General features: G+C 30.2%; 1 protein-coding gene across 1 annotated transcript in view; it reads right to left on the bottom strand.

Moving 5' to 3' along the window:
• Nucleotides 1–13,302, bottom strand: part of LOC106478578 (pre-mRNA cleavage complex 2 protein Pcf11-like) — an 80,477-nt gene that overhangs the window by 20,130 nt on the left and 47,045 nt on the right. The window contains exons 4-10 of the mRNA XM_013939133.2: nt 10,822–10,986; nt 7,125–7,241; nt 5,041–6,305; nt 3,912–4,117; nt 3,137–3,293; nt 2,154–2,352; nt 1,811–1,958 (exon numbers count right to left, since the gene is read on the bottom strand). Of these exons, the coding sequence (XP_013794587.1) occupies nt 1,811–1,958; nt 2,154–2,352; nt 3,137–3,293; nt 3,912–4,117; nt 5,041–6,305; nt 7,125–7,241; nt 10,822–10,986 (2,257 nt within the window). The remainder of the gene's footprint in view (nt 1–1,810; nt 1,959–2,153; nt 2,353–3,136; nt 3,294–3,911; nt 4,118–5,040; nt 6,306–7,124; nt 7,242–10,821; nt 10,987–13,302) is intronic.

Here is a 13,302-nt window from a genome sequence, read left to right on the forward strand (position 1 = left end):
ATTTTAGGATGCTGAGCTCCAGAGATACACAGCATAATTATATTTTAATGTAATTTCAGTGTTATACATGAGGCAATGTAATGCTCTAAAAAATTGACATAGAAAAAAAATATCAATTATAGCTTTGGTTGTTGTTGTAACCCAGTCAACCTGATAAACTTTGATATCAAAAATACAGAATAGGCAATTCATTTAAAATACTATTATGCAATCTTCTTCCTTTAAAACCAAACTAGATTGGTTATGAGAGAACTATTTACAAATATTTCCAGTATAACATGGATGTTCTGTCTCATTTGCTACACTTAAAGGTGTAAAATATATAAATATTTCAACTACAGTACCAAAATAGCACAAAAATCTACTTAAACTGGGAAGAAATCTCAGTTTGAAAAGTACAAATAACTTATAGAAGTTTATTTTTCAAGAAAACTATAAAAATTCTTTGGGTGTCATAATATCAAGCCTCATTGTGTAAAATGAATTACCCCATAGCTAAGTAAGTAATGAAGCCAAGAACATGAGAAATTAGTCAAGATCAGTAGTTCTCAACTCATGATACACATACCTGGAAGTATACAAGAACCTTTTAAATAAATAATGAAGAAAATATACATCACACCAGAAAATTGGTGAGTTACCAACATATTCCATCGGCAAAAAGTCAATATTAGAATGTTGTAGACTCACCCTTAAATGCAAAAGGTAACCTTTTATTAATAAATCCCCTTTTTAGTTATTTTTTACACATTATATGCATCAGGAGTATGCCACTGGCTCAAAGATATGACTGGGGGTATATTTTATAAAATGGTTGAAAAACATGGGGGTAAGTAATTGCCAAGATTATCTGGTCTTAAGTCAGTGGCCTAGATTAAGGTTCCTCAAGGAGATTGAAAATACACAATTCTATTATGTATATTGTTATAAACATAGTATACTTATCAAATGGCTCAGAACTGTACCCTGATATGTTACAGTTGTCGACATATAAATAGTAATAGCAGTAAAACAGAGCCTCTCAAACACTTTTTTTTGGTTCATACTTAGGACCATAGATTCTTTTTAACTCTGACATGAAATACATAACATCATGTTGAATGGCACTCCATAAAAGATTGTGGTATACACACTTTGATCCTCACCATTGTGTATAGGGTTAAAAACAATTTCATGATGCTTGAATGTGACAATTAATCTCATTTGCCAAATAAAAAAATTTTGGAAATAATTTGGGAATATTATGAATATTTTGAAGTTTTATGTGTAAAATATTATATTACATCAGTAATTATTTCAAAAATTTCTTTCTGAACACAAACTTCTAAACAACTGTAGTTCACTAAAATGGTTCACTAAACACAGTTAAGATATCTTGCAAAGTTCAGCACTTGTACAATAGACAGAAAAAGGTACATATAATTGGGAAAAGTTGTAGTTTTGACACAAGGTTAAAAATTAATGAACACCATATAGTTTCGAAATGAAATGACACTAAGTCAATATATGATATCACTGCAAGCAAGCTGTTCTTTCAGTAGTTTATATATATATATGTACACACAAACGCATATGCATATATTAGTCACATGTAAATATGAAGTTTATGAAAGGCAGTGGTGTTCATAATTGCATTTTAGACATCCTAAACATTACATTTACAATGTCATCAACTTATTTCTTCATTGAATAAAACCACATAGCCTGAATATTGTGTTTCCATGCAAACTGAAAACATTTTACATGGTAAACTGTAATAACTGTTGACTAAAACTAAAAATGACTATCAAAGCCAGCCAAATAAAAATACCTGCTTTGCTTCTAACTTCATTTTCTAGGTTCATCTGATCTTCTATAAGCCATGTGGTAACATGGTTAGGTTTTTTATTAAAACTACTATCCAGTCTGAGACGAGATAGATAGCCATCCTGTTCTTGAAGAAGGTCTTCTGGTTTTGACTATAAAGAAATACAATTTTATTAAGATTACAGAAACCAATATTCCAATTACTTGCCCTTTGCTGATAAGAAGTTTTTATTATTGACAACATGTCTAAACAATTTTAACCATGAGTACTACTAGTCTAATACACATAATCAGTATACAGAAAGATGAATAAAATGTTATGTACGATTAAATAAAACAGAACATACTAGACCAGATGAATGCCACTGTCCAGCATGTGAGCGCTGTACTTCATATAACTTATGCAACTGTTGAACGAACTCCTTGTGTTGTTCAGCTGTTAAGCGTCCCGATTTTAGCTGGTCTTCTATTTCTTGAATTATTTCTTTTTGCTTCTCAATCATCACTTGAATATGTTGTTGATCACGTAAAGAAGTATATCCATGTCTACAAGGGAAAATTGTGACATGTGAACACAATCTCTTTATTTATTTTACTTTTTGCATAAATCAGAAATGACATTTAATACATGTACCTACACACAAGCTACATAAAAAGGCAAACAATCAATTTTCAATGGAAAAGGTATGAAAAACTTTCCAAATTAAGTTTGGTAATCTAAAACAGAAAACATTTCACAATTCATCTATCTACAGGGTCTTCAACATGGACATAATTATTTTAGATATTTGTTGGATCAGTAAAAGGCTCACAACATTTTTACTTTATTTTTAGATATTTTTACTGACTGATAAAATTTAATGACACTTCAGATACAATTTTTGCAGCATTTATTTTTAAAAATGGTTAAATTATAGCCAAAACAAAAATCTTTTGTATCTAAAAATTTTTTGCAGAAGAAGTATTCATTATTTAAAAAAAAAAAGTTTTTATATATATTAGTTCAACTTAATTAATTGGTTTGACATAATTTAGTAGCTAAAGCAAAACACCACAAATTACAAAAAAAAAATGTTTTCTCAATATATCTCATTACACATTTTATTAGGTACTTCCAAACTGTTAGCCAACAGAAATGGCACTTTTTAAGGACAAAGACCAAATTTTAATGTAGCTTACAAACACCATTTTGTCACTTATAGGCAATTTTATATAGCCATAAAGCTCCTGTACAAATGATAGAATCTTTGTGTAACATTTTGACATACTAAAGTCCCAAGATTTTCATCCAGTCCTAAAGGAAAGGAAGATGTTCATGAGTTGCACTCACCTACTTGAAAATCCCTTCCTATAGGAATATGGGTTAATGTGCAACCTGCTTAGAAGTGGTCGCCCAAGACGATCATACCGCCTAAGATTTGTATCTTGAGAGCCTCTTTCAATACTTGGACCTTTTCCAAGCAATGATGGTCGATTCACTTTTTCTCCTGAATAAAAGAGCACAATAGATTGCAGTACTATTATTCTAAACTTTTAATATGTATACAAATGTCAAAATACTGTTAAACAATTACTCAGAATTACCTGCCTTGAAAACTTTGACTAGAATGTAATAAGAAGTAAATTAAACACTGAAATCAGATGAATTTATGCCACATAAATTTTGTCTTATGGTGTTATTTCCTTCTCTAAAATATGGGTAAAACAATTCCATTGTTGCTTCAATTTAAAAATCATTATGGAACTATTTAAAAAGATATTTAAATTTCATACACATTAAATTCTCCAATATAAATGAATTCAAATAAAATTATGGTAGTTGTTTTATATCAAGTAATTAAAACTCAGGAATAAAGATAAGAATAAAAACACACTGAAGGACAAGACAAAAATAAAGTTAAAACTGTATAAGATACAACAAATACAAAACATATGACAGGATTTATCTTTGGAGCTTAAAGTAAACAGTTCTAACTTAATTTCTGTCTAGTGCTTCAAGTTTAATCTTATAACAGTTGTTATATTTTCAAAGACTGTTTTGGTAGTTGGTGTTACACAAGATTATAAGGTATTAAGTGCTCAGAATGGAAAAATGGTTAATATACCTGGAAATTCTTGTCTAAGATCTTGATCCTTTGTTCCCAACTGAAAAGGACCATCCATATTCTCCCGTGCTGGACGAAGAGGAATTTTATACTCATCTGGATGGGATGCTTTAAACTGAGCCCAGCCTTGTTGTGCAGGACTTTTTGGTGGTAAGAGTTGACCCATAGGAAATTGTCTGTAATCCTGATCTTTCTTTCCAAAGAACCTAAATTTGAAATGCACCAGTAGGAAACTAAAATTGTCTATTCTTACTAACTCTTGAAATTCACAAATACACAGAGGTACATAAATGGTCTTGTGACATTTCTTATAATGAAAGACTGCATCAGTATCTAGGAATTTAGTTATAGATAAGATAACCTTTATATGTTCACAAACATTAGCATTTCACGTGGAGCCATATTTTCTTTATAAAAACAAAAATTTTAAGAATCAAGGACAAAAGTATACATGTTAACCCTTTCTGTCTCACAACAGACAACCCCCACTTGAGTATTAAGTTTACAAATGAACTTTACAATGATTTAAGTTAGAGATGAAGTAACATTACCAATCAAAGGTTTTGAATATACATCTCATAAAATTATTTAAATTTATAATCATATGTCAATATTTTTCTAAAATAAAAACCTTAATAGAATCATATTTTAGAATAAAATCCAAAACAAGTTTACAGTTCTGTTCTTCAACCAAAAATGATATTTTGAGCATTCATCTTTCAAAACTATTTTCAGCACTAACAAAGCAATCCGAATACTAGTCTAATGCAGATAACTTTTTTGCTTGCACTACCAAACATTAAAATGAACTAAATAACCTCTTTTATATAATACAAAAATTATAATTTTGTTCTTAAAACAAAATGTTTACCTTCCTTAAAGAGACAAGTTTTGTAAGTAAATTTTGAAATTTAGATGTAACTGTATTTCTATGCTAGGTATATTTTTTAAAGCTTCAACTCTGTTTTATTAAAACCAAAGTATCTTGTTCAGTGGTACATTTTAGTCAGTTTAATTATTACGACAAAATAACACAAGTTAAGTAGAAAGGGTGAAATTATAAGATAAAACTAAAAATTCATTGTAAAATTCTAGTCTCATACACAAAAGTTAGTCTTATCTTTATGACCTTTTGCTTTCTTCCATTTTCTTCTTCTTTACAGGAGGTTCCTCTGTGTTCTCTTTGCTATCTTCGGTCGTATTTTCTGAGGATTTTTTCTCAGTATCTCGAAGGTCTTTGTCTTTCTCATCAGAATTATTGATCTTCAATGAAGTTTTTTTAGGAATAGTTGTAAACACTCTTAAATCTACATCTTTTGCTGGGAATTTATCCTCTTTCTCCTTTTCTTTGTTGTGAACTTCTTGATTTTTAGATACCTGATTTTTTTCTTTAGCTTTTCCTTTTACAGAATTTTGACTGACCATCTTTCTTCCATTTTTTTTAGCTAATGGAGACCGAGATCGATCTCTGTTTGTAGAAACTCTGCCTTTTTTAGTAGGTTTCTTTGAATCATCTTTTGCCACTTTATTTTCTATCCGGGAGTCCAAATCCCGAACCTTCGAGTCTTCTTTTTTGGGAGATATAGATTCCTTGTTTTTCACATTTCTTCTCTGAACATTTGATGAATGTTCAACACTGTCTTTCTTTTTTTCTTTTTCTACACTTTTAGGTCTTTCTTTGTGTCCAGTTTTATCTCTGGTTCTATTTTCAATAGACAACTTATCTTTTCCTTGTTTCTGGATGTTCTTTTTGTTTTGATTAATCTTACTGGTTTTTGAAGTTTCATTACTTGAGATTTTTCTATCATTAGTTGCCTTTTCAGATTTGGAATCACTGATTTGTTGTTTATTGTGCACTTTTTCTTTACTATCTTTTCCAAGCTTACTTTTACTTTCAGAAGTTGGACTTTTTGTTTGATTACCTTTTGTAGTTCTTTCTTCTGTAAGCTTTAACTGCTGTGGTGTGGGTTCTTTTTTGGAAGGACTAAAAAACAACTTCTTTTCGGTAGATTGCAAATGTTTTGATGACAAAGGTTTAATGGCTTCAAAAACAGTTTTGGCATCAGTTACAGAAATTGTAGCTTTAGTACGTTCAGATGTTGATGTGGATAACATATCACTATCAATGTTAACAGGCTTAGTGGGAAGCTTTTCAACTGATTTAGAATTACTTCTTACTGAGGACACATCATAATTCTTCGGTAATGAAGTCGTAGAAGGCACAATGACTAATGAAGGCACAGTTGAAACCACTACTTCAGAGCTTCTGTTAATGCTAATTGGGTCTACTGCAGCTTGCGTTGAGCTGGATGCTGGACTAGTGACAGAGTTTGAACGAGGATCTCGCTTCAATCTTGGATCACGTATAGAAAGCCGTGGATCCACTGATGAAATCTGCATAAAATGAAGAAACAACAAAATTTATGGATAAAACCATTTAAAAGTACCTATATTTCAAAATAAAAACTACATCAACTATTAAATCAGTATTCTAGTTTTTTTTCCCTAAGACTTGTCATTACTAATGGAAGTAAATTTTATCAAGTTTTACATTTTGAACAATTTTAAGTTGTTCATAAAAAATCTTTAAGTTTGCATTAATCTGGACATAAGTTTCAGAGAGGAAGGAGAAAAACAATATTAAATCATCATTCTTCTTTCTACCAGTGTTCATAAAATAACCCTAACTTTTGTTATTTTGAACAAGTCTTCTTTCTATAAAAAGTCATGGACAAACTATAAAAATTTTGGTGACTCTAGCTATACCATACTACAACCAGAAATAAGATTAATAAGCAAAATGATCTAAATGTTAGAGGCTATTACAAGCCTGCTTCAACTGTTTTATATGTGAGAATAAATGAATATAAATACAATGGAGATGTCTTACTTTTAATTATTTCTTCTACGTAAATCTAGCTTACTTGTATTTTCTTTAATACAAGAATCTGAAGAACAATCCTTTTAATCTTTTATAGTCAAATTCACAGTATAACATACTGTTTTATGCTTTCAATAATAATAAATATAAAAACTTATGAAAATAATATGAAACATTTAATTACAAAGTTAATAAGGCACTGGAAAACAGTTTAAGCGACATACATCTCTAAACATATTCTCATAGCTGTGAAATATTACAGATATATTAATTAAAAAAAAAGGAATATTTAAACTACCATTTTCTGCTGAAAATAAATAAAAATAACTTACACTACTTGTTAAAGCCATAGTAGATGAAATAGGATGTATATTTACACTTGCAGTCACAGGTGGCTGGAGTTGAGTAGAGATACGCTGAGAAAACACCTGAGCCACATTCTGAGTTGGCTAATAAAATAACCTTAATTATCAGTTTAACGTAAACAACTGGTACCGACAATTTTAGGTATTAAAGGATCTAATGTAAGTGCCCACTATTTCATATCTATTTTGCTAAATACTTTTATAAAACTTAATAGATGAAAACTACTTTCAATATATGAAAGCTATTTTTACTTGTTAAATGGCCTTGTGTTTTATACACTGTACATAATATGAACTAGCTCTATAAAGAAAAAATATTCTCATTGTGAACAGAGATGTTTAATCCAAACAGGGAAACTTAGTCAAACATTTTAAAAACCTCAAACTTAAACACACACTCTGTTTCATCACAGGCACAAAAAACTGATAAAGCCTTTTAATCCTTTATATAATATCAGAATTAAATGACAATCAATTGGTGTATTATCATAAAATACAAGTATAATAGCAAATGATTCATTCAATGTCAAAACAAAAGAAATGCAAGCATTAATTTTCAAATAATATAACAGACCCACTCTGTTTTATTTTGTATAATCACGGTACTGGAGAAAACTGAGTCATTTCTACGTATTTTACTTTTAGTTTAAACCATTTAATAAGGTGAATCCTAACTAACTTGTATAGTAAACAACTGGAAATAAAAAACAACAAACATTTATGTTAAACAAACAATTTTACAAGATATATGTATGCCATCTTTACAAACAAAAAATGTCAAATTTGTACTTGGTTTATTGACAATATGGCATATTGGTATTTTGTGTAAATAATGTTTTGCAATGGAATGTCCTTATTATATATATCATTATATTAAGATGATATATACAAAAAATGTTTTATTATAACCAAAAACATGTCAATCTGACTAAGCTACTTACAGAAAGTTGTGGAAATTGGATATTATTCATTGTCATGGTCAGTAGCTTATACAATAATTTAATTATTAATTACTAACTAATTTTTTATCACATGTTTTGACTTCAAAGATGTTCTGAAAAGAATTATTTGTGTGTTGGTATTGGTCACGATTCAAACCTGGGTCTTCTTGGTGGAAGTCTGGTGTGTTATCCACTTGTTTAAGGTCTCCTCCATTAGAATTTGGATCAATTCACTATTTGAATGTTTTCAAGAAAGATATTCTGGTTTTGTTGACTTTTATACTAGGTGCAATGAATTTGTTATCAGTTAGGTGGAAGTGGATGGCTTCTTTTATCTTTCTTTTTCTCACGTGTGTGTGTGTGGTTCATACCCTATTATTTTAGTATTATTCCAATTTATTGTATGGTTTTTTATCTGGAATTATTGGTTACTGCAAAGAGATTGGTATTACCAATATTTATATGTCTATCATGCTTGTGAATTCTAATTTTTATCTTTTGTTGGTATTTTTGCTACCTATTCAGATGGTTCATGAATTATTGAATCTTATATGAAATTTATGGCTCTCAAAACAGCCATTCTACACCCCAAGATTTGACTCGGATATATTGGTAATACATTTGTAATATGGCCAAACACTTCAGACAAGATTCAGGAATTCGTAAACCATCTGATCAGTCAATATTTTGCAATACAATTCATGTGAAAGATAGGCATATCACAAACTGCCTAGTTCCCATAATGAAGATCCTCTGTAACACTGAAGAAGCTACGAAGATGGAAGAAAACACACCACTACAAACCTCCTTAACAGTAAATACCCTGAACACTTGATAAAGAAGAAATTAAGAGAGATAACACTGAGAATTAACAGTAAAAAGTTAGATACAAAAGTCATATTCCCCTATTTTGTCAAATGTCTCTAAAAACACACAGCTGATATATAAACAACAAGAACAGTATTCAGAAGCCACAACACAATATGATTACAATCGCCTACATCAAACCACCTACAAATCTAATGTAAAGGGAAAAGTATTTACAGAATTTGTTGGGAACATAGCTTTTAATACATTGGAAAAACAAGTTAGAAATCAGAAATAAAATAAACATACGAGACTTGGTAATACTAGCCCTTCATTTTTAACAGGTTCCATCCCATTGATGCTCAAAAGCACCCATAAAATGAGTTTTGGATATTAATTCTTAGCAAATTCAGACTAGCATGAAGAGTTTTTAGCCAATCTGATTGTGACCTGAACTGCATTTAATGAGCTACTTTCTGCATGACACAACACTGCAAGGGCTACCATACTGATCAGAGGTCATCACAGTTCAGTTGCATGCTGTAAATGTGTCAGTTTAGCCTGCAAAACTATTTTGTTGATAGAAAAACAGTTCAGTCAATACAAATTAACTTTTATTGTTCAATTTTGTAAACAATGAATTAAGATATGGCATCAACCCATTAACATCCCCCATATACAGTTTAAAGCCCTCATGCATTTTTAAAATGTGAAGAACTGTAACACTGATCTACCCGCAACAGTTTATCATGCCAGAGAAGACCATACAAAAAATTGGAATAATACTAAAATATCAGGATATGAACCACACAAAAAATAAAAGATAGCAGAAGACTTCTATATCCACTAAACTGATAACACACTCTTGAAAACATTCAAATACTTTGTTGATTCAGGTTCTAATCCAGGAGGTCTCAGTCAAATAGGCAGTGCACCAGATTTTCATCAAAAATATTAAGAATTGAATCACTGCCACTAACAACACAAAAATAGTCTTTTTCAGGGTTTCCCTGAAGATGGCAGCAAATTAGAAGCCAAAACACAAGATAACAGTTAGTTAGTAATCAGTATCTAGTTATAGCTACTGGTAATGACAACAATTGTCAAACTGACGTTATTCCTTGTAATTTATGAAAAGCACATAAAAAAGACACAAAGAAATGTCGAGAAATTTCTGTTAAGTGTTAGGCTACAAAAGTGAGTCTGTAAACTGATTACAGTTATTTAAACAGAAGATCATAAATCCCCATTGTAGTAGAGGCATAAGTTTAGAACTGGTCTTAATATTGTTATAAATCCAGTGAGAGAGTGAGTTTAGTAGTTAAGAAAATTATCTTCATTCTGTGTGAGTTAAAGTTAGCTCAATGTACTTGTATCTGCCCAACCAGAGAAGATCTACTTTCCAATCATGCTTGCATCAGATTACCTAACTTTAATACTACAGAGGATACAGAATTCCAGAGTTTTGTTTCATGTATAAATTGATGTGGAAATGTACAATATTTTAACTGAAAGATTTCTTGCAATAAGTCATTGTTTTATTTCAATAACTAATCTGAATCATCTGTCAGTCATGCAAGAACTGGATATTTTACTTACAAATACATCAATAACACTAAGAATGAAATTTGGGATAATTAAACTTGTATCTGTATAAACTGTTTCTCTTAACTTTAAAAGTACATATACAAACCTTAAACTGAATGCTAAACACAGTATGATACTATGTTGACTTAATATTCAATAACCAGAATTAATCTTGAATGCATTATAAAATACATGAATGAAAACATTTTAAGAATGTAGTTACACTTATATGCAAGTTGTTTTATAATTACCTTAAAAATGTTACTCTCAGAATCATAAATGTGATTTTAAAATATATGTAGATTATAATATAAATATATCAAAGTTACCAGAGATGTTGCAGGAGGATGTATTCTTTTCTGCTGTTCAAGTTTGGACTTAGCTTGCATGAACTCCAATTTCAATTTTTCTTTCTGTAATCTCACCAGTTCTTGCTGTTTAAGCAATAGCTGCTGCTGCACATTTTGTGGATTCTGTTCTTCTTTGGGTGTTTTCTGTAGTTGAGACAGAGGTAAAGTCGTACATGGATACATTCCTAAGAATTCATTAACCTTTTTTTTTTTGGATGGTTTGTCACCTGTTATACTGACAAACTGTTTTCTCGTTGGAATAACTTGATTATATATATTTGTATCTGATGAAAAACTATATTAATAATAAAAACTGAGTTGAATGTGGACATTGTGTGTTTTACCAAAAATAAAACACTGTGGAATTTTTTGCTGCTTTAATAGTATAAACAAACACATTTATTTTGAAGAAAGCACTATTTCAATTACTACTTAATGAACCCTATCATTTTAGTGTCTTTAAATTGTATTGAAACTGAAGAAAACCTAATAATTTTGTATCCCTGATCCTCCCATATACAAAATACACTTAAAAATTACTTTATATATGATGAACTGTTTACAACTTGTTCAGCAAGTTGAAGATGCGACAAGCACCCACATTTTAGCATTAACAAACTGGTTAAAAATGTAAATGAACTGTATTAGAGGAACTTTTTAAAACATTATTAATCATAATTGTATTAGTACAATAAGGTATGTATGTATGTATGTAAAATAAGTTTCAGAGTTGAGGAATGTAATGCACACTAGAGCCAACTAACTGGGTGATTAGTGGAATTTGCTAATAAAGTAATTGTTGAGTTTATTAATTTGATTACTTTTAACTATGTAATTATTCTCATGAAATGGCCAAAAATGAAAAATTCAATTATTCTCAAAGGAGTTGACTGAAAAAATATATATACCCGTACTGAGCAAAGCACAGATAGTCCACTGTGTAACTTTCCGCTTAACAACAAACAAAGATAACAGCAATATTTCAATTACTTGGACAGTTGGAATAATCAAAAATAGTACTAATTGAAAATCCTAATGTTGATTGTGAGTTGTGACACTAACCAATTATGCTGAACAAACTTGAATTAAACAAAATTCAGAAACACTAGTTGATTATTTTTGTGACATTACTTAATTTATCTGTAATTTCAGTTAACTGATGCTCAAATGTAATTAATTACATTGATTAATCAAGTTAATCGCCCAACTCAGTCATCTAGATCATTCACTGCTACAGGAACCTTCTTTAGCTCTTTGAACCGTGTAATGGGACTGACTTTTACAATTCACCAACAGTGAGGAGCATATTTAGTGGAATCACATTTTGAACCCCCCCCTGATCCTTTAACAGCCCGACATGCTTACCACTAGGTCATAACCAGTCTGAAATGTAATGTTAGTGTACAATAGTTAGTGTATAATGTTAGTGTACAATAGTCAAGCTCTTTCAAAGCGAACATGGCAAAAAGTTGGTAAAAAAAACATTTAGGAAAATTATTTTTGTGAAGACAAGCTATGTAATTTATTTCTATGAAAAATAATCCTTTTTTTTTCTTTTCTCATTCTTAAGTCTACTTTATTAATGATGCTGCATTTCTAGAGTAGTTTAAAACCAGCTGTTGACTCCTGAAATATTTAATGTCTGTACAAAGACTACAATGTATCAAGAGTGAATAGCATAATGAAAATAGCTCTCCATAGTATTTTTAAAACAACAAACAAATTAAAGCATAAAAATGTACCGAATATTCATATACTTCTTTTTAAGAATATAAAAAAAACATTAAGTGTAAATTTCCTCACCGTGAAAAATAAAAAAAATTTTTTCCAAAAGCCTTAAAATTTGTAAATTATTAAACAAATTGAATTTAAAACAATACTCTTCCAGTTTTTCCAATCAGAAATTTCTTCTTGACAAGATCACATCATTCAGTGTTCAGTAACGTGAATGAGGAAAACCTTCCATCTTATTGCTGCAAGTCACATAAAGCTATTGGTATAGTTCACGAACTAGTAGGAAAGCTAGTGGCTTTTTGGTAGTTGTCAATAACAGAATCTGTCTGCCAAGCTGGAAATGAAGTTCAGCCAACTACGATGAATGGAATTTTGGAAAAGCTCCATCTTTCTGGTGACAGATGTTTTCCTTGCAATAACTTAAAGATGCACTTTCAATGGGTTTATTATAGTAATTTATACTGAAATAGCATCATTCATTTATTTAGACTTCTCAAATGTCCCATTTTGATTTGTCAAACTAATGTTACAATGTACATGTATACAAATCAGCGCTTGATATTTTAAATCTTTAAGACTTCTGGGCATAATTCTGTGAGTCCATTGCTGATTTCAAATTATGGCATTTAAGTTTAAGCTAATATGGTTTTTAAGGTATTTTCTTCACATCCATTAATTTATTACAGCTTTGTCAGAGATCAAAATATTGCATTACCCTGTGTCAAA

The sequence above is a fragment of the Limulus polyphemus genome, unplaced genomic scaffold (assembly GCF_000517525.1).
Source record: "Limulus polyphemus unplaced genomic scaffold, Limulus_polyphemus-2.1.2 Scaffold227, whole genome shotgun sequence".
In the NCBI taxonomy this organism is placed as follows: Eukaryota; Metazoa; Arthropoda; class Merostomata; order Xiphosura; family Limulidae; genus Limulus; species Limulus polyphemus.